This window comes from Nuphar pumila, chromosome 5 (genome assembly GCF_984573655.1).
Source record: "Nuphar pumila chromosome 5, dmNupPumi1.hap1.1, whole genome shotgun sequence".
Taxonomy (NCBI): Eukaryota; Viridiplantae; Streptophyta; class Magnoliopsida; order Nymphaeales; family Nymphaeaceae; genus Nuphar; species Nuphar pumila.
Window position 1 is genome coordinate 129,020,299 of NC_143253.1, and position 22,738 is coordinate 129,043,036.

Sequence of the window (22,738 nt, forward strand, 5' to 3'; positions counted from 1 at the left end):
CCAATATGATACTCACCGAAACATTTGTATATCAAATATATGATTGTCTATTTGTTTTTTTTAATTGCATAAGTTATATACTTTTTTGGTAATTAGATCAAATCCAAGATCCATATGAAGGGGTAAAATCCATAATAAATCATACAATCTAAAACAAAATTATTCAACTCATTATCCATGTGTATTCATGCTATCTGCAGTTTAAATCAAACATCGAACACAAGAAACACAACTTTTCTCTAATCGAAAAAACATTGAACAGAATGCAGTTGCTACAAAACAGAGAGAACATGTACTTGTTTGTTCTTGAACAAGCAATCTAACACACCCTTAGGATATGCTTGTGTCATGCAAGAAGAGAGCTCCCACCACGTAGACAATGTTTTGTGCAGAAATTTGTGGTTGTTGAGGGGAGTTTGCTCTGTTGATTTCATTGTCCTTTTTTCTGCAAGGCAAATACCCCCAATGTTGATGTGGCACGCAAACACTCCCCTTAGGGAATACCTTTTTTTTTAAGGCAATAGGCAGACCCCCACCAGTTATTATTCAACATACTACTGAGAAGCAACGTCCCACCACAATGAGACGTGCACTGACAGCTCCTACCAACCACGTGGAACCCCCGTTGGTCTATAAGGAATATGACAGAAAAAAATAGGAACAATCCTTGCCAATTTTTTTGTTCTGGTTTTGACAGGCAAACCCAGGGAATTCGAACAAGCATGACCGTATCATCTAGCAATCTCATTTGACCCCTATCACATTGTTATTTATTTAGATTGCATTTTCATAAAAAAAGAAAAAGGAAAAGGAAAGGACCTTTTATAGAACCATGGCTGTTAATCGTAGACAATCTATTAAAACATAAAAGAATAAAAAACGTCAAAATTAAGTAAATCAAATTTTCTATCATAGATGCAACTGGGTAAGGTTTACTTGTTTTTCCTGGAACTCAAACCAGAGACCACTAGCTTATGATAGTGCGACCTAGCCATCCAGCTAACTCATTCGACCTGGGTAAGACCTACTTTATTGTCTGGCCCAACACCTTATTGAACTGAAGCATTGAAACACATTCAGCCCACCCTGAATAACTGAAAGGTTCATCACTACATGGTCGAGAAAAGTTAGGTTATAGATGAAATCATCAAGCACAGGTATGAGAATCCTATATAGGTCATTATGAGCTTTAATAGAAAAAAGATATTTTTTCAACTCCAAACCACAGTATGGATAAGAATTCAAGTTGGTATTCTTTTCTCATCACAGTAGCGGCAATCATAGTTAAAAAAACAGGTAGGATGTAGGTTGGTCACCTGCCTACATATCAAATTTCAAACATTATTCGTCATTCATACAGGCCAAGGACAAGTAACAGCAGATCAGGATAGAGGTATCGCCCTTCAGACACCATTCATTCATATGATGAACGGCATCCAACCACTGTGGATCTCGCCCTTGGTCTCAGCTGTCCATTTAAGACACGCATTGGATGTCATTCAATCTAGAATATGAACACCCAAAAACACTTGGGGCCATCAGAAACATAAACAAATCCATCAGTCATGATTGGTTGCCATTCACAGTATCCGATGGACCCCTGACCTCGTCCTCTATATGACTAGTCCGTCATGTGTTAACATCAACTAACATCACATCCACACCCTCCATACATCTAAATTAGTCTGTCACAGAAAGTACATGGATAAGAGTTTGCACATTTGCCTGTTTGCCCAAGGATGTATTGAGAGAGAGAGAGAGAGAGAGATGCTCTGCAAGTAGGCGGTGAGCATCATGAAAACCTGTTCTCAAACCACAACAAAGCAGTCACTATTCGAATTCCTTCATCAATAGCATGAGCGTTTTAGAAGATTTTGTTCAAAGTTCAAACCTCAAAAACATCAAATCTACAAGGGAACACCGGAACAGATATATGCACATATGTTCCCTTAGGATTCTTAACAAAACGTCAAAGATGCTAGATCGACAATGCACAGTTTTTCTCACCTCTTCCCAGCATCCAATAGTAACAACAGGATCCTGCTAGCCAATACTCCCATGTACTTCTTTGCAGATCGTTACCTGGAAAATGTTAACTTTGGTGCTTCTGCGGGCAAACCATACATAAAAGAAATCAACTTACAGAAAAATTAAGCCAACAGCATTTGCACTTGATAGGAGAAACAGAAAAATAGCTACAAACCCTTCACATTCTGAACATAGTAACGTTTCACCAGGGGAGTAATTTGTTCCACCACCCTAAATATAGTAACATTCATCACCAACTCTTTGCCACCCTTGATGTGTTCAAAAACGCAAGCATCACCCTCCTCCAGATTGTTGGCAAAAACGAAATCCGCCCAACCGCCCAAAAACCCAGATCTTCCTTCTTTGTAAAGGTAACTCGCTTGCCATTCTTTCCCCTCTGGATTCCGAAGCATGAATTTTGCATCCTGCTGAGGCAGATGTGCCTTGACAAATTTCAAAGGAATATGCTGCATGCAGGGCATACGTTAAACAACAAATCATTCTCAAGGTTCGAAAGTGAATAATGTTCAAAGATGTTACTAGCATACCATGTAAAATCCTCTACAAACAAATGTTGCTTTCATGACAACGACAAAGAATGGATGGACAGACTGGAAGGAGAGTGCAGCTGTTTTTGCTCTGGTTTTTTCTTCATCTGTCACAGGTCTCCGGCTCGACACAAAAGCTCTTGTGTAAGTTGACCTCTTAATTGTCGCTCCAGACTGACCTGCATCAGTTTGTACAGCAATCATCAGCAAATCATCCTTAACCTCCTAAATCAAGACAAAATCATCAATTTTCATGTGCAAAAGCAGTGACTTTTCACACTGAACCTGATCAGCTAAATCAGACAAACCATCTCATCTAATATTGAACTAACAAAAAGAATTGGTGAACTGGGTAAGCTAGTTTACTAGACAAATGAAGCAAGCATAATCATGCGTGCACATGCATATTCTTAAGTGTTTAGCTGCCAATGTCTACGAAAAAGTTATTGCATTTACATGGACAACACATTCATGACCATTGCTAATATTTTGAATTGTGATATTACCATGATATGATATAGAAACAATTTAAAGGGAAAATATTATGGTATTTTCAAAGTATCACCTATTAAAAATTTAAAAATTATATTACCATTGATATTTTTAGATTTTACATCTTCTAGGTTTAAACTTTAAATATAATTTTCTTTTCTCTACACTTTGAGAAATTGTCTTTATCCTCATTACACTTCTACAAGAAACCACAATAATTTTTTTCAATTATTTTCTATTTTTTTAGAGGCATTTTGATTTATATGAAAGTGTAAAATATCACAGGAAATTGCCTTGACCAAGATACAGCTCAGACATTGTGCGAGCATGACTGTCTATGCACAAATGCACATGAGTAAACATAGAAACACACACACATATATGAGAATTGAACATATTAGGCCCCATTTTCTCGTTCTGCCCCATAGTTTGAAGTGTTTTATGATAGATCTGAACCGTTAGATGTGTTTAGCATGCTCGATTTAGTGGGAATCGACTCTTGGATCATATTTTTTCGATGAAAAAATGTATTTTTATGAGCCTGGAAAAATTGATGCCTTCATAGCCATTGATTTTGGAACACCAGAAAAACCTGTATACAGGTCAGATTCCGGTGATCCAAAAGTCGGCTCCCACTAAACAAAACCTATAGATCACATCTATGGTATTAGATGTGAGAGAAAATACCAAAAAACTACGATTTTGAAGGGGGAGAACAAGAAAGTGGGCAGAACCAGAGCATTACTATATATATATATATATATATATATATATATATATAGAGAGAGAGAGAGAGAGAGAGAGAGAGAGTTGGAAAACTCAGCCGAGCCGAGTCATCTCGTATCATCCCCCTGCAAGTCAGAAAATTAGCATAACTCATTCTATGCTAAATTTACCTGAGTTTTTCTATTAACTTGCTTGGCTCGGCCAAGTCACAAGTCAGAGACTACTCACCCGAGTTTGGTATATCATTTTGTAACAAGGAAACCCTTTTTGTTCCTACCATTCCCCAATTTACAACTAGAATTTGTTTGATCACTACTTTACCAGTCACAACAAAACACAATGGAGAGTGGAGACCAAGGTCTTCAGCAATTTTCAGCTGGGGTTACACCTTATAGTACGGTTAGGTGTTACACTGGTCTCATCTGCCGTATACACATCACCCTCTTGAGCAAATGCCAAATGTCGATTCTCAGTTCCTTACATTCCTAGATGTGGCAAGAGAGAGAGAGAGAGAGAGAGATGAAGCTGGTAACGACTAGGAGGCAGCAGGTTCATGCCCTTCTAGTAGCCTCTATAACCAGAAGGGTGTTAGACAAAGAAAGGGAAGAACATTCTCAATTCATGGTTTTAATAATCTGACATTTCAGTGCCTCTTCTTTCCTAAAATTTCAAAGCAGTGCTTGTGAAACTTATGTTTCAGTGGTTTCAACCATTTGGCAATTCCATTTCAAAGGTCCTTGCAATTAGTAATTGCTAATCAGTGAAAACTGATTTTCTGAAAAATACAAGCGAATGCTTCAAGATTCTTTGAATATTAGAAAAAATGGCTCTGTTATACTGAAATTGCAGAACACTGTTTTAGTTCTCTGAAATTTCTAAACACTAGCTATTTAGCATTTCAGAATTCATGGAAATACTAGTATGCTTTTTAAAATTTCTTAGTAGTATATCAACAGCAAAATATTACTAGAATGTGGAAAACTATATTTTAACTGTTTTGAATATTGCCAACTATGCTACTTTTTTATTACATTTTTGTCTGGGAACAGGTTGAGGTGAATAGACCTACAGTTCGCTGTCCTAAACTTAGGTCGATTATTTTTGTTTCTTAATATGAAACCATAACTTGTAAATTTTTCTCCATACAATGGGAAAAAGTCGCAGAGTCAAGTTTGACCGATCCAAAACTCAGTTCCGAGATTGACAACCATGATGAGAGAGAGTCCCAAACCATCCTAAACACTTTTAGAAAACATAGTTGAATGATATTTTTGCTTAATCCAAACCTGTAGATATGTTCATCGTTACTATTCACAAAAAATCATGCTTTGGATCAAATCAATTTAATGAGAAACCTTGATTTTTTTCCGTCAAGTTCTTGGTGCATGAGCAATTGATTTTCAGTCGCTCTAAAACACATCTAAACATGAAATACATCTATAAGTTTGAATTAAGCAAACAACAAAAATTTTGTACTTTGAAGCAGTTTAGGATGGTTAAGAATATGAGACTGTTAGGGCATGCACCAGCATGTCTGTGTGTGGAGACTATATATTATACTCTCGTAAAAACAACTAGATTTTCAGCATCTTCTTGATTTTCTTTAGACAAAGGTCTAGAAATACAATATACATGGTTTGATTAGTTAAAAACATGTTTTGGATCGTCTAGTTGTGATGTGTAAGCAAATATTTTGAGAGCATAAAAAAATCAAAACCACAAATTGCATTAACTATTTTCAACTGAAAAATAATGTTCTATGTAGAAACAATTTGATCTAAAGAACGATTTCTAGGCAAACCATGGTGAATACATTTGTGTGGTCATATTGAGCAAATAAAACTAGGGTTGTGAAATGTGTATCAATGAATATATGGGTTATGCCTAAAATAAGATATGCATATGGGTCACACCCAAAAATAGGATACCCATTATAACATATCGTAAAAATTTATAATTTGTGGAAAGAGAAATAAAAATAAAGGAAAATTGTTAAAAAAATCACAATGCAAGTAACAATGATACTAGCTACCAAAAAAACATAACATCACATATCAAACAATTATAAACCATATAAAACATTGAGCATTCGATGCAATCTTTGTGAAAGATTATGTTGGGTCTTACACAAGAGTTAAGACTCATTTGTATCAGGACATAGCATTTCAGAATGCAAAATAGTTGATGAGGCAATGCAGAGACAATACAAAAAAATACAAGATGAATATGAGAAGAGGAAGACAATGAGTAATTCTTGTGCAATCAATATACCATTTTCAAGCCACCAAGAAGATGCTAAAAAAAAAAAGAAAATTGGATGTAGGACGCATATCAAACAATTATAAACCATATAAAACATTGATAATTCGATGCAATCTTTGTGAAAGATTATGTTGGGTTTTACACATGAGTTAAGACTCATTTGTTAAAGATAGCAGGACACGACATTTCAGGATGCAAAAGATTTGATGAGGCAATGCGAAAACAATACAAAAAAATACAAGATGAATATGAGAAAAAGAAGACAATGAGTGATTCTTATGTAATCAATATACCATTTTCAAGCCACCGAGAAGATGCTAAAAAAAATGGATGTAGGAGGTGGAGGAAGAGGAACGACACAAGCATCATTTAATACATATGGAAGGGAGGAGATAAATAGAAAAGTAGGGAGGTATTTTTATTCTATTTCAATTCTATTTAATGTAGCTAGAAATCCTTAGCGAAAGGATTTAATTACTTCACTGGCAAATTGTAACTTGAGTGAATATGTACATTCAAACTCAAAAAAAAACAACGAACAACAATTCTTGCAGAAGAAAGGGCAAATATTAAGAGATTTTCAGAGATTTAAGAAATTTTTATAGAAATAAAAAAGAGTTTTCATTGTTTTTAATGGGTGGACAAATATTCAAAGGCGTTAACAGATTAATTTCATTACTTATTCGCTTATTGACCCAATATTCTTGAAAGCAGTTGATGCATCTGAGCAATATAAAAATGATGAGTATTTGAAGAAGTTGTTTATAAAAGTAATAGAAGAAGTGGGTGATTAGAAAGTAATGCAAATCATCACAGACACCGCTCCAGTTTGTAAAAGTGCAGCATTGAGTTTGGAGAGTGAGTATCCTCACATTTTTTGGATTCTCTATGTAACTCACAACTTGAATCTGGCCCCCTCAAGACCATTTGCAATCTAAAAAAAGAAGAAAAAACACTAGCATATGCTTTGTGTTTATGGATTGAGGAATTAGAAAAAAAATATCAAAAACACTAAGAATTTTGTTGTTAACCACCATCATGTTAATGTTATATTTAATAGACATTATAATCTAAAATTGTTGAAGGTTGCTAAAACATGTTTTGCGTCCAACATTGCGATAGTGAAAAGAATTAAGTCAATAATTCTTTGGTTAACATGGTGACTGATGATAATTGAACATTCTATCATATTGATGATGTTGTCAAAGCTCAAGAAATTAAGAAAGTCATTATTCATGATGAGTTTTGAAAGAGTTGTGTACCTCGAGTTTACGCAACCTATTTGAGAAATGTTGATAGAAGTAGACAAGGATGAGCCCATGTTTCACAAAGTTTATGAAATGTGAGATAATATGATTGAAAAAATTCAAGTTGCAGTTTTCAAGAATAAGAAAAAAAAATCCTGCAGTGGATGATTCAGAATTTTTTAATCATATACATTCGATTTTAGTTAGAATATGAGATAAGAGCAACGCTCTTTTGCATTACATGACACATTCTCTTAATGTCAAATATTATGCAAAGAAGTGAAAGGAAGGTGGTGTTGATCGTGTCCCTAAAAATTTAGACTCCGAGCTATTAAGACATAGAAATATGTGTATGGCAAGACTTTATCGAGAATCACATATTATAAAGCAAATCACACGAGTTTAAAAAAAAATTCTCTTCGAAGATAATGGACAAGCATTAATAGCGAGAGAGGAGGAAGATATAGATCCTATCATATGGTAGTCAACATATGGATCAAAAACACATCTTCTTCAATGTTTTGTATTGAGATTGTTATTCTAGCCTGTTAGTTCATCTTGTTGTGAAAGAAATTTAAACGCATATGCTCAAATCCACAACATAAAGATAAACAAACTCACTAGCAAGCATGCAAAGGATTTAGTCTTTGTTCATTCTAATCTTCGATTACTTTCACGAACCAATGAGGAATACAGGCACTAATTGATCTCTTAGTTATTTGACTATTTTTTAGTTTCTTCATTTAAATATGCAATTATTTAACATTTTTAAATTTTAATTCTAATAATGAATTTGATGATAAAGTAGAAAATTATTAGAATAATTACCTGATCGTCATATACATTATGTAGGATATACTTTTAGTATGTAATTATGTATTGTTTGCTTCTTATATCAGTATAATTTACATCTTCTTTGCTTTACTTGTTTGATTGTTTCATGTTTTCTTAATTTACTTAACATAGTCATAATATATTTAGGTTGATTTAATTGTAGTATTAGTTTTTATTGATGAAGAATAGCAATTGTAGATTGTTAATTTGATTTATTGCATGCATGATAAATTGATGATATGATAATTATTTTTTATTTCATTAGTGTTATTGTTGACTGTTAAATATATATATATATATATATATATATATATACACCCTCTCGCACCCCTGCACTCAAGTTTTTTTAAAGTGCCGCACTAGTACCCGCACCCACACCTACATGACATAGCCCTCTAGTTATAGAACATATTATACGATATGCTATAATACTTGCAACATTGAACAAAATTCAGATCTGTGATGTTTAGCTAGATGGTATGATATGATCAAGGGCAGCCAAGTCTGTGTTATATATATATATATATATTTCATTGTCACCTACTCATGCATTTTCAAGTAGATCTGGCCACACAAATCATGTTTTCCATCTAGCAACTTGGGCATAACAAGCCTTTCATAGTTACATTTTAGTGCAGGGTTTCTTTCTTCCTCATTTAAAATCCATTTTAACATTTAAATGTATTCATTTGAAGTATGTTCTAAAGCAAATGAATCATGAATAAGCCATCTGTGTGATCAGGTTTACTTAAAAGATGATTGAGCAATGACATATTGATACCAAATATGTGGTGGGTGTACGTATGTGTGTATATGTATTTTTTGTGTGTGTGCAAAGGAATGAGGAGTGTGAAGGAAGCTTTCATCTAGATAAACAATGTGAATAGAAGAATCACCTGGTTTCAAGATTTCTAAATATCCACGTTCAGACTTGGCACCATTCCATTTCTTTTGGTGGCCTGATCCATCATCGACCTTTCTCTTAGAAGCAGGAAGAGAGAGAATCTTTTGCTCAGAGCTCGAGCCCTGTTTTTCAGTTTCCCGCTTTGATGAATTGGCAATCCCTTTCTTTTTCTTTTTATATGTGGTTCCAGAAGCACATCGAATAGGTGGCAGTTCAGTTGAAACATTGGCTGGCTCCTCCGATGGAGTTGTGAGTTTCACCACCAAAGAGTTCTGCATGAAATCATGTTGCACATACTTCTCTGCCACATCAAAATCTAGGGATCTCAGATGAACTGATTGTCTTATGTGACTCAATTCATTATCCTGATTTAAATCATCAGAAACCTTCCTCTTCAAAGAGTAATTGCTGCAATTTTTTAGCTCAGAGTTCAAGCCCTTTCCATCTGAATCATGAGTGTGTGAGGTAGTTGACCCTATGGTTTTCCAATCTGATGAAATTTTTGTAACTTTGTTTTCCATTTTCTTGGATGTCTCAGAAACACATTTAGCAAATGGTGATACACTAATTATATCAGTCAGATCTTCTGATTCAGCACTCAGTTCCTCATCTTGAGGGAATATACCTGAACCATGCTCTAAATATTTCCCTTTTCCACTAGAGGATAAAGATCTCAGAACAAGTGCTGTTCGTGGGCCTACTGCTTCATATGTCACATAAGCCTCAGTTTGCATGCATCCATGGGTTCCATGTGGCAAGTTTCCTCTGTCTGTCCATGTGTCAGTCGTTCCCTGCTCCCATTAACCTTTTTGAAGCTCAAAACAGAAAATGAATCTTCTCTCTCACATCCAGTGTCATCAAATATTTGAACTGAAAATTGTGAGGCATCATCGTATCTGAAAACTAATACATCTCTTTGATTTAAAGAGTGCTGTTCTAGAAATTCCCGCCAGCCATTCTCGAAAGAGAACCTGCCACCAGTTTTATTCAGTTGGACATTCCAAATGGTGCCACTAGGACCCCTCAAGAAGGCAGTTTCACGCTGTTCTCTTACAATGTGTTGTGTAAAATTTTGTGGAATTTCCTACAGGTCATGATCAGCATTACTTAAAGCAAAGTATGATCCCAACAAAGGCGCACCATGGGATTGTTCACTTGAACAGGGAAATACAAGTACAAAAATATTCAGTGTACACGCTTCATAAGAGAACAAACAAATTGCCAGAAGGCCAAAAGTGTTGACTTACTAAATTAGTTGAGAAGTTTCATGTGAGGACCTTGAGAAAATAAAATCTTCGTCCTGGACAATGGCTCCAAAGTAAGTGATCTTTCCAATTCCTACACTCATCATACATCATCTTCACATTCACAAAAAACTTGCCTGAAGAAACTTTTTAAACATAACCAAAAAATTAATATGAAAGACAGCTTCATTAGCAAAATATGAAAACTGTGTGTGCATACACATGAAAAAGTTAAGGTTTGGGAAAACTAAATAATGTAGCATCCTATACACCAGCTGCTGGAATCTTGTTAGTACATAGTAAAGAATATACCTAGCTAAATGAGCATTGCAAAAAACTATGGTAACCTAGCACTCACCATCCCAAGGATAATGGATAAAAACAATGGCATCGGGAACCAATTTCTACAATTATTAATTAAATAAAAAAAATCATCAAAAAATCAAGGCTTGCCCTTTTTTACTCAAGAAGGCATTTGCCAACTTAGAAAATAGGTTGCTAATAAGGGAAAATGGCATATGTTAAGGTCAGAAAATAGCATTTTTAAATAAAATCATGACAGCCAAAAGTGGAAGATGGATATGGCATAATGTAAGATCAAAAAGGTCCGATGATTGATATGTAGATCTAGCACGCATGAAGAGAATAGCTTGGAAATAAATCTGAAAAGAAATGATATCTTTGATATGTCACAATAGCAATCTAATAATTCATATCCTCAGTTCCTCACTTATCGCACTCTACTAGTCTAAAAGAGGAATCATGCATGAAAATCATTACATAAATTCACAATAAATTGTCAATTTGTCATTTGGTGAAAATGTGTTCCAGGTCACGTGGCCAGGATCAGCTATTTTCAAGCTTTAAATCTCTTCCTTTGACATATCCTCCACTTTCCAATTAGTTGTCCCTAAGACCTTCCTTGTGATCTAGCCATTGGGCAAGTGAAAAGATGCCTTCAACCTCTTAAGGAAGACTTAATAAATAAAAAGTAATTGTGAGCTAAATGATCTTATTGGAATGCATAGATTAGATTCTTCTTTCCTTCCATGAAGAAACAAAATGACAATAGATCTCTGGTATGTGGAAGTTTTCTCTTACACATTTAGCATATGAATTATTAGAAAGGCTCTTCAATGAAAGGTTTGAGATATATAACAACATATATACAAAATCTTTTCTCTGATAAAGTGATCCTAACTTGTTAAAAAAAACTCCTCAATCAGAGAAGATGTTCCTTTCTGGGCTGGGCGCTTACCACTTTCATGGTGTAATAATCATGATAGCCATTATGTTACAAAGGGGGTAATTTGTACAATATGAATATGGTCCTCATATATACAAATATAACAAAGAGAACTAACAAATTTTCTGTATGATTAGCCAAAAAGACAGAAATTCCATGTCAGTACTCCTATTTGTGCATCAGGATGCTTCCTTTTTATCCAGAGATTGGAGAACGAATGGTTAATATTCATTTAAGGCATACAAATATGACTACAAGTCGTTTGACCCTTTGGTCCTAAGCAATGTCTTGTACATGTGTTTTCTTAACTGATGTAATCTTCATTCGCACGTCCCACAGTTTACATGTGTGACAGTATGCACCATTTTACGATAAACAAACAGATAGTATAAAATTTAAACCAGAACTAACAAAATACATATGAATGCACAAATATCAAGTCCATACTTAACCTTCTTTCTAGAACTTAAAACAACAAAAACAGTACAGTCATGCGATCAGAATGCTGATGGAAATTATGTTAAAAGGTTTCTTGATACTATTTTAATGATAGCTATAAAGAACCTGCAAGAATCCTCATCTCTTAGTAGAAAGCATTAGAAGCCCAAAAAAGAAAATGGTGTAACTTCGAGTTCTATGTAACCAAGATTGTACATAGGACTAGTTTGAAGGAAACAAACAACAACATACTGAAAGAAAGAGCACAACTACACAGGACGAGTACAATATCAAGAAATCGGAACAATACACTTCATCAATTAACATCCATTTTTTGATCTCCAATACTCCAAAGACAGTTTATATTGGATAGAAACATTTCCCTATTCACTTCATTCCATTCAAAGGTTCCCCCTTCATCCTTCTTTCAGTTCAAAGGGCTTTCTTGTCATTGGATAGCATCTAGTTCACTGTCTAATGGACTACGCAACCTTCATTTTGCTCATTCATGATTCAGGCTGGGCAAAGGAAAGAACTACACGTAAATCATCTAATCTGGGAAAAGAAAAGGACACGAAAACGAAAAACTCCAAATTCAAAAAACCAAAAACCTACTCTTGGTAATAAGACGAAGAAAAAGAACAAGAAAACAATCTCTCACGCTCTTGGCATTCCTCTTTCCGCTCTTAGCTTTAACCTCTTCTGTAACAATTATCACGGTCATCACACTAATAAAGGAGTTTTCTCTTAATACAGTAGTCTTCGTGAGTTTTATCATGTTGGGTTTCCCTCCTTTGTGGGATTCATTGGTTCGATGCACATTCAGTATCGCTGCAGAATTCCAAGCACGACGCTTGATCTTCTTGAGGATGATTTTCATATTCGCTGGATAGCAATTTGTAGAAGTTCTCTCAGCTGAATGACGATTCAATTGTTCAAAGTTTAAGGATCAACGATTTATGGATAACGATTTGGCGAAGAGTGCTTTAACCTGAATATCAATTTGCAGCATCGATGCATAACGATTTGTGGTATCGCTGCATAGTGATTTGTGGTATCGCTGCATAGCGATTTGTAGTATCGCTGGATAGCGATTTGTGGTATCGCTGCATACTGATTTGTGGTATCTCTGCATATTGATTTGTGGTATCTCTGCATAGCGATTTGTAGTTGTCGCTGGATAGCGATTTGTGGCTTCAGGTGGATAGCGATTTGTGCTAATGCGCTTCAGGCGCATTGTAAGTTGTGCAAGATGTTTAGTCTTCTACATTAAATGCAGGTCTCATCCTCTATTTAAGGGATGGATGAGAGAGAGTAAAAAGAAGCAGAAAAGAGCGAAAAACGTTTTTAGGGCACCAAAATGGTGTGGAGTGAACAAAAGCAAGAAGTGCTGCTACACTTCTTTCAGGACAACTTCGTCAAGCTGGTTCTTCAGATCATTCGTTCTTTTTTCCTCAATGAGGTATATTCTCTTGTTCTTGTCATTACACCTTGTGTGTGTGTTTGTAAGGCTACCTCACTTGAAAGGGAACCACGTAAATCGTTGTGTGTTGTTTTGTTTCCGCTTTTGATTTGTTTTGATTTTATTTCTTTCACTGGCAATGCATTATTGTTTCCATCGATTCACACTTGTGGGGAGACCGGGTACGTCCGTTTTAACCCCAACATATCATACAACACAACCAACCAAATCATGCGCTCTCGTCACACAACACATCCGTGTGGAAAACAAGACCAACTTTGCACAAGTCATTTACAGAACTCAACACAACATCCCAACCTACAAATCACATGCAACAAAACACGACCAACATCAACTATCTTATTTACGTCATTAGTAATACAAACAAAAATCCAAAGTCCTACCAAAATCATCAATCCTGGGTAACATCACGTCATATTCACAAAAACCAACAGAGCATGCCTTTGGGGAGTTCAAAGTGTCCCATCACAACAATCTCCAATTTTTTCCCCCAAACCAACAAACACACACAAGGTAACCAGGCTCAAAGGAATCAACAATAAAACCGAAATAAAGCACACCAACATAAACTTAATACCACACCAACAATCTAAAACAAAATAATGAAAAAAAAGCATAAAAAGAGACACCCATCGAGCAAAAAGACGAGATAAACACTCTGGAGACTTAAAACCTTGGAAGCAGAAGAAACCAACCACCCTGAGAAGCTGAGACCCTCGCTCTCTAGAGACTTCAAGCCATTTCCTCAACGCCTCTTCTTCTTCTTCTGCGTCTCCCTCCTCTCACACTCCCCACCAAGAGAGAGAGTTGCTGCGCCTCCGATTTTGGGAAAAGCAGAACGAGTGTTGGGTGGGGAGAGGGAGGAGAAGGGGAGTGTTTTGTCCTTTTCTTTTCATTTTGTTTTTTGGTTTTTTTAAAAGGGAAGGGTTGCTAACGCCATCGACATGTATGCAGTACGCCCGACCCCCATGTGCCAGGGCGCTTTGGATGGTGGGACCCACCAACGGGGCGAAGCCCTTTTGGGGTGATTAATATATTCCGGTCCCCCCTCACTCTGCTCTGCGCGCAAAGTTGGATCCACATGACACACACACCGCTTTGTCTTCAGCCCCAAGCAGGGTCGGATCGGGTCATGTTCAATTCAAACAAACCCATGAGTCTCTCTCTTGAACGACGAACCCTCACTGATAACCCGGTAGGCTCGCCCTCCTGCAAAGTAAACCCCTGATAGGGTTGCTGACACCCAAACCCTTGGAAAGCTCACTAATTAAAGGCATCCTCACACTCACTTTCTCTGTGAGCTCGCCCTCCTGCAAAGTAAACCTGGGGTAGGGTTGATGACACCCAAACCCTTGGGGTAGGGATGGCAGCGGGGCGGGGGACAAGGTCTCCACCCCGGCCCCGCCTCAAGATTAGAACCTCCATCCCTAACCTCCACCCCCGCCTTCATCCCCGTTTCATGTCCTCCATCCTTGGTTCAAATGGGGTTGAAGCGGGGAAAAGTGGCAGAGACGTGGCGGGGCGGGGATGAGGCAAGGCGGGAAAAAGGGTACGTCCATCCCCGCCTTCATCCCCGCATCCATCCCCGTTTCATACCCTTCATCCCCGGTCCAAACGGGGTGAGGCGGGGCGGGGCCCCGATTTCCCCGGGTCCACTGCCATCCCTACCTTGGGGAGCTCGCTAATTAAAGGTATCCTTACACTCTTGGTGGATGTTGAACCTAGGACGAAGGAGTCAGCACCTTCTCTCCAAGCTCGCTGTCACCTAAGGGTGTAACCCCAAAATTAGTTTCAATGGATTATTGGATTAAGTCATAATTACAAATCTCATTACTGGGATTTTTCTCGACAAGGAAAAACTCACAATAAATTTAAACATTGTTTTTTTCTAAAAAATATCAATATGTTTTTAATTTAAACGTATATACAAAATACATGAAAATGCAAGAAAAACATTAACAATATAGGAAAAACATAAAATATCGCATTACCAACATGTAATGTAACGATAAGAACATGATATGTTCAAAATGAGAGATATTTTGAAAAAAAAATCGTGTTTTTGGAGATTATAACAATTTCTGAAAATCTAGCAATAAAAATGGGATATTTTCATATATAAAAAAAAAGATATCTGTGACTATGGTTTAGATTCTAACCTCTATTTTAAGGGGAAAAAATGAAACCAATTAGCGAAGTGTGCAAATGGAATGGAGACATGGTATGTCATGCTGGCTATGAATATGAATATGAATATATGAATCTGAATCTGAATTGCATCCATTAGATTCTTACAAACCAAAATCTAATGGACGGCAATGTGAACTGAGATTTTTTGGGCTTTTCTTTTTTTTTTTTAAATCTAACTGCATGGATATATGCTTGATTTTGTGGTTTTCAACCATCACACTGACCAACGGGGGCTCGGTGTGTTTGGTAAGAGCAATCTTTGCAAGTCACCATGTGATGGAACGTTGCAAGTTCGAACCCCACTGGTATCGATGGTTGTATAACTGCCTAGTTGTATAGCCCAATGTTATTGGTAACGGTGCGTATTGGCCTGTATCATCCGATACTTATCTTATCGAATATGCTGCAGGTAGGGGTGTCAACGGGTCGGGTTTAGTTGAGACCCAAGTGGAATCAGACTTGGACTAAATTTTTGGGTATGGTATTGGATCCGGGCCTGGGTTTAATTGGGTCTGCTATAAGAAAAATCATACTCGAACCCGATAACAACTACAAGAACCAAACCAAACTCGGACCATACCTGGTAAAACCATATTTTTTATCATCTTTAAATTGAAAAATTGTGGGTCATAACGGTCCGAGTTTGGTATAAAATTTCACAAACTTTACCCGGGTCCATGTATTAAGCGGACCTTCAGGTCAAGACCAGGGTCTTAGTTTGGTCTTCTTAGTTATCACCATACCCGGACCCTATAGGGTTTGGTTCACGCTGGGTCCAGGTAAACCAGACCAGTTGACACCCTTAGCTGCAGGCCTGAATTGGCTATTTTTAATAAATACCAAAAATATTTTTTTAATATTATTTTAACATGTGTCACGTTATGATTGATACAATAAATTTTTAAATTTTTTTAACTAATACAAAACGATTCAATTGAGTATTGGTATCAGGGGGGGCGCAGATACTGCTGAATCGGTGGACCAATGATTCAGGGCCGATACCGATACTGACAACATTGGTATAACCAAGGTTGTTAAATGCGATGAGGCGGAGCGAGGCATTGAGCATGTTATGAAGCGAGGTAAGCCTCGAAGCGTTGAAGTGTAAGCTTCATGATCAAAATAATAAAATATATAATATTAATAAAATAGCACTGGTAAATGGTTTTTTAATATAAATATACATATATGAGTTTGTTATATACATATATGAGTTTGTTTGATGGTTGATTTAGTAAATATAAGGTTTTTGAAGGACTTGAAAAATAAATAGCTCCCAATTTTTTTAAATTATAACCTTGAATTTGTTTCCATCAAAAATGGCCTAAACCAAAAAAAAAATTTAGTGATGCATATAAATATTTTTTTCTTGGACATATCAAATGCATACATGCAATAGAACTATCATGAAACTATAGTTTTTCTGCAATGCACTTTTGCGCACATCTATTACTTATATACAGGTATATGTAAATTTAAGTTAGTTATACTAATGCAAGATTTTTAGTGGTTTACCACCACGCAATTAATCGGGAGCTATTAATGCTATTGAAACTTGCATCAAACATTTAGCTGAAATCACAGTGAGGGCAATCCAAACAGTGTTATATTTGAAATTATTTTAGATAATTATGTATTCAAAGCAATTCCAAAACGCGCCTCAGTACCTTGAGTGTGTGCCTCGCCTGTGAGGCATACGCTTCAAGTACTGAGGCATACGCCTCTCACAACACTGGGTATAACAACCAGTTGGGCTTGTGTACTGGAAAAAGGGGGGGCTTTAATCCCCCAGCTTGATTAAAAAAAACACTACTATAAGTGGCGCATACTCATATTTACGTGGATCAAGCAACTAAATGTTAGATATAACCTCAATGCTGTGTTTAATATAATTTATTTGCTATGTTAATAGGCTTTAAACATCATTAATATGTCATAATCATAGGATTCAAAGTTTAAGAAGGTGAAAAAATGAAGATCTCACAATTGATGAAGATAAGAATAGTGGAGAAATGGCTCGAAACTTCATATTGAAGTCAATTTCAATGCATGAAAATAATAAATAAAGTGTGTCAAACAATATCACAAGGCTAGTTTTTTCTTTTACAAAAAAAAAAAAAAACTATTCAAATTTAAAACATTTCAAACGCAGGATAATTTTATGCTCTATAATGATATCTAAATTACCGTAAATAAAGGTGGCAATTCGATTTTAAAGTTGGGGCTCATGCTCATAGCGTCCTAGAGTTCTCATTTCTTGAATTTAGGGTAAGTTTGGAAATTGGAATTCTTGGGTGAGAACTTGCGGTAATGAAAATTCTCACGGAGCCCACACTTGTTTGGTTGAACCATAGAATGGTATAAGAATTCCATCAATTGAACAATGGACAGATTTAGGCTCTCACGGAGTGACAATCAATAGCTGTGGTCATTTGTTTTTTGGTAAGTTGTGGGTCCCATCGCAATGGGCAACTTTTGTAGCTCAATTACTTTTTTTACTGGAAAAAACCTCCTTAGGCCCAGATCCCTAACAGTTAGGGATGGCAGTGGGGCCGGGGACAAGGTCTCCACCCCCGCCTCAAGATTAGAACCTCCATCCCTGGCGGGGATGGGTTTTAACCTCCACCCCCACCTTCATCCCCGTTTCATGTCCTCCATCCCCGGTTCAAACAGGGATGAGGCAGGGCGGGGCGGGGAAAAGTGGCAGGGACGGGGCGGGGATCATGGCTGGGCAGGGAAAAGGGTACGTCCATCCCCGAACGGGGATGGATTTTAACCTTCGTCCCTGCCTCCATCCCCGTTTCATACCCTTCATCCCCAGTCCAAAGGGGGCGAGCCGGGGTGGGGCCCCGCTTTCCCCCGGTCCACTGCCGTGCTGGCTTGCGCTGCCATACTTAGGCTTGTTGTCCTGTCAGTGTAAAACTCAGAGAGCTTACCCTTGGACCCCAGGGAGTCGCGAAGCTTAAGGGGATTTGAATTTAGGCCGCTGGTCAATCCGCCTAAGCCCCCATCCCACTAAGCCAAACCCCTTTGGTCTTTTGTAGCTAAAATTTTTTAAGAACCTCGCTAATGAGAGTTCATTTTTTATACCGAATATTTTATACATAAATGCAATTTAAGCACTCTTAGACATCCTTTGTTTCATGCAGCTTTCGTGAGAAAGTGTTGAGTTGACAATCCTGATGTAACCCTTTTTCCAACATGGATGAAACAAACACCAAGGGCTCCGGTTTTCCCCACCAGCTACCTCTTTTTTTATTTATAAATTCTTTAGTACCTCTTTTCTGTGAAAACTTTTATATAAGAAGGCTAATTTGAAAGGTCAGGTGCAATATGATTGCATAAATATATGTGCATTAAGCACCAGATCACCCTCCATCTTGAGGACAACCCCGTCAGTTGTGGGGCCCAAAGCCTGACGGAACGCTATCAGGTGCTTAATGCACAAATTTTGTGCCGTGTGAGCTCCATTGGAATCAGCCATTTTCTCATGAAAATGACTTTTTTTTTCATGAAGTAAAGGGCTGGCTTCTTATTTGTCACCAAACCCTATAGGGTCTGGGTATGGTGACAAATAAGAAGACCCAGGTCTGGACCCAAAGGTCCGATTAATACATGGATCCCGGTATAGTTTGTGATATTTTATACCAAACCCGGGTCCAACCCGAATTCTGATTAAGAACTCCAATTTTTCAATGTAAAAATGATAAAAAAATATTATTTTACCAGGCATGGTCCAGGTTTGGTTCATGTAGTTTTTATCAGGTCCGAGTAGGGTTTCTCTTATAGTAAACCCGATTAGACCCAAGTTCAGACCCGATACCGTACCCAAAAATTTATTCCAAATCTAGTTTCACTTAGGTCCGAACCAAACCCAATCGGTTGACACCCCTAGGTAACAATGCACTTTGAAACCTACGTGTGTGTGTGTGTGTGTCTTTTGCTGCAAGGCCAAAACTAGGTGTATTCCCTCCTGATAAGCTCACAAGTGAGGTGCTTTTCTCCCATTATTCAAGTCTTACCAAATGAAAAAAGAAATCCCTCACACCCCTGCCTAAAGGGCAACATTTTCCTAGAAAAAGGAAAAAGTGTCCAATAGAGTTTGGGGCAAATTTGCTCCTAAAAGTCACTCCCTACTGTTTGTATAGGCAGGTGGGAGCTTCCTGCATCCAAAGCAAACTACTTCTTAATTATACTCGAGTATTTAGACTACAGTGAGGCACTAGGTGCAGTTTTAGCCTTGGCAAAACACCCTAGAAGAAGAATTTACAAGAAGCTCAAGGCTCGAGCCTAGTATGATTATCCATTGGGTCTGGATATGCCCAGAGGTCGACCAATCACACTATTAACCTACTTGGCCCTAGTAATTAATAAGGCAGTTAATTAGTGCACATAGAATATAAAGTATCTTATGTCGATCCTGACCATCCAGCTGATGCATCTGGATGGCTAGCGTCAGTTCACATCCACATAAGAATGTGGATAATGCGAGCCTTCGGTTGGATGGCCAGGATTGAATGTAGGATGAAACCCATCATACGTGATCAAATGATGGGATCTGTACTAGTTTGCATCTTCTGATTATGTCAGAACTAGCATATATAAGATTATAGGAGATGTAAGACCTAAACAAATTAATTATTCATGATACACAGCTTCATTTAACATTATTATTTCCGTTTTATAAAAAAATTCTCTTTGGACATGGTATTCATCTAAATCTTTCTTTACTTAACTTGCTTCTTTTAAATGATTTTTTTTCTTTGATTATCATTATGTGATACCAAAATCATCAGCTCCATTAAAGATCAGTAATGTCAATGATAAATAAAGAAGTCATAAGCTCAAAATTAACATCAAACTTGACATAAAGCTCATCAACAAAATCAACTAGAGCGTTGTTGGCTAGGCTCAAGACAACCCCGAGCTTGAGATTACTATCTAACCACATTCCCCCAACTAACCTGGCTGATAAAAGGTGATGAAGGTATTAATTACCACAAACTTAATATAAAAAGCAAATCTAAGGCTTCGTTTATTTCATGCAACTTACATGTGGAAGTGTTGAGATGGCATGCCCAGATGTAATCCTTTTCCATCATGAATCATCCTGGTATCATGGTGTAAAAGTGTCATACTGGCACAAGTGGGGTCCCAGTTTTTCCTATCACCTACCACTTTTATATTTTAATCTATTCATGCCTCCCCCCAAGAAAGCTTTCGCATAGAAAGTTTTTACATGGGTTGAGCTGTCATGATTTTTTAAAAATCCATGCCCATTCCCATGTAAAGCCTTACCTTTACATGCTAATGAAGCAAACGAGGCTTAAAAAGTATATATGTTTGGGAAACATCTATTTGAATGGATCCAGTTGAGGTTTTCAAGATCCAATTAACTTTACATTTTCTTGCATCTAAATCTGGATCTGAATCCATAACCAAAACACATTTAATGGTAAAAGCGTACCAGATTAATTATGTCAAATTAGCTAATCACATTTAGGTTTTGTAACTGTTTTCATCAAGCAACCCGCATCTGTCTCAGAACCCAACCAAACCACATCTGGTCACGTATGTTTTGGTAATGCCTACATCTGAAGATGACCCATGTGCATTCATATCCTTATGAACCCAGATCTTGATTTTGAGGCCGAAGCTGGGTGTAATCCCAAGCAGGCAAGGGAGAGCTAAGGTTTAAAACCAATGAACTAAATGCGAGGTATTTTCCAGTGTTTGAACACTCGACTCGAACACTGGATCTGCTTCTCACAAGACATACACATACACACGTAACAAAGAAAAAAAAATTCACACTTGAAACTACCCTGCTATTTTAATCAGAAAACTAGTCCTACTTAGACAAAGTTGCATCATGGCAAACCAATAATATAAAACTGGAAACTGACATATAATATCAATACAAGTTTAAGGTGTTTCTTGATTCTCAAGATATATGCAAATTTAGCACAACAATCATAGTATCACAAACCAAACCTTTCAACTAGAGTATTCATGCATAAAAGGTTGTCTAACAGAAAGTGAGAAGCCTAAACAGTTTTAAAAACACAATATAGAGTTGGATGGTCTGTGTAGGATAAAAAAGTACAACAAACTGCAACATGTGCCTCTCCTTGTCCAAACCATATGAGCACCAAAAAATTGAGACACACCCAACAATTTGTGTTCATCTATCACACCTTCATTTCACCTGTATAAGTGGGGTGATTTCCACTACCACCCTGAAAACATGCACCTTAATTAATCATATACTGATCTTTTGATTTTTTCAACTCAAATATGCAGGCATCTCCCTCCTCTAGATTATGATCAAGGGGAAAGAAACCCCACCCACCAATAAACCTACATCTGCCAGTGATTATCTTGGCGAAGCTAACCTCGTATGGTTTAGCATTAGGACCCTGAAGAATTATTGTTGAAGGGCTCTCCAAGTCCAAGTGCTGCTTACGAGAGGAACTCCTTGGGATATTCCGTAAACCAAAAAGAAAAGAAAAAAGAAAAGAAGTGTTAGCATCAATCATGAAATACCAGAAAATATGATCAATAAGAAATCTGAAAGTGAAGGATAATAGTATATGCAAAAGTGATAATAACTTCATTGATGAGTGACTGCAATCACATTAAAAGTGCATTGCATGAAGTGCAGTAAAAGAGAAAGTTTTGCAATCAACATGTTGCTTGCAGATAATGACTAAACACACTGGTTTCAACTTTCAATATCTTATGAAAAATAAATAATAGCTCATAAACATGAGAAAATATTGGACATCCAACTAAGGGAGTTTCATACACCCACATTTATGCATTGATATGTGCACACTGCTGAATCATCTTGGGAAAAAAATGAAGGATAGAGCTCTTGGAAGAAGGGCACACCAACTAAATGTTTCAATATTTGATCAAGAACTTCCACCACCTAGGTTCAATAAGACAGTTGGCATCGTGTAAATTATATCTTTGAGAAAACTAATTCAATATACAGAGCTTAGTCATACAATTCGAGTAACAACTAACAAAAATTTGCGTAAATTACAATAATGAATTACATTTTAAGGTACAATAGCACAAATATTGTTTG

The 22,738-nt window shown here is 37.0% G+C and overlaps 1 protein-coding gene across 1 annotated transcript; it reads right to left on the reverse strand.

Annotated features, from left to right (window-relative positions):
- Window positions 1-1,703: 1,703 nt before the first annotated feature.
- On the reverse strand, window positions 1,704-10,294 carry LOC149838673 (B3 domain-containing protein Os01g0723500-like; the record flags this gene model as incomplete). Its single annotated transcript, XM_090008292.1, has 6 exons — window positions 1,704-2,107; window positions 2,204-2,495; window positions 2,577-2,755; window positions 9,034-9,748; window positions 9,781-10,125; window positions 10,289-10,294. Coding segments are annotated over 6 exons (1,566 nt in total), but the record flags the coding sequence as incomplete, so codon positions are not given.
- Between the last annotated feature and the right edge of the window lie 12,444 nt (window positions 10,295-22,738).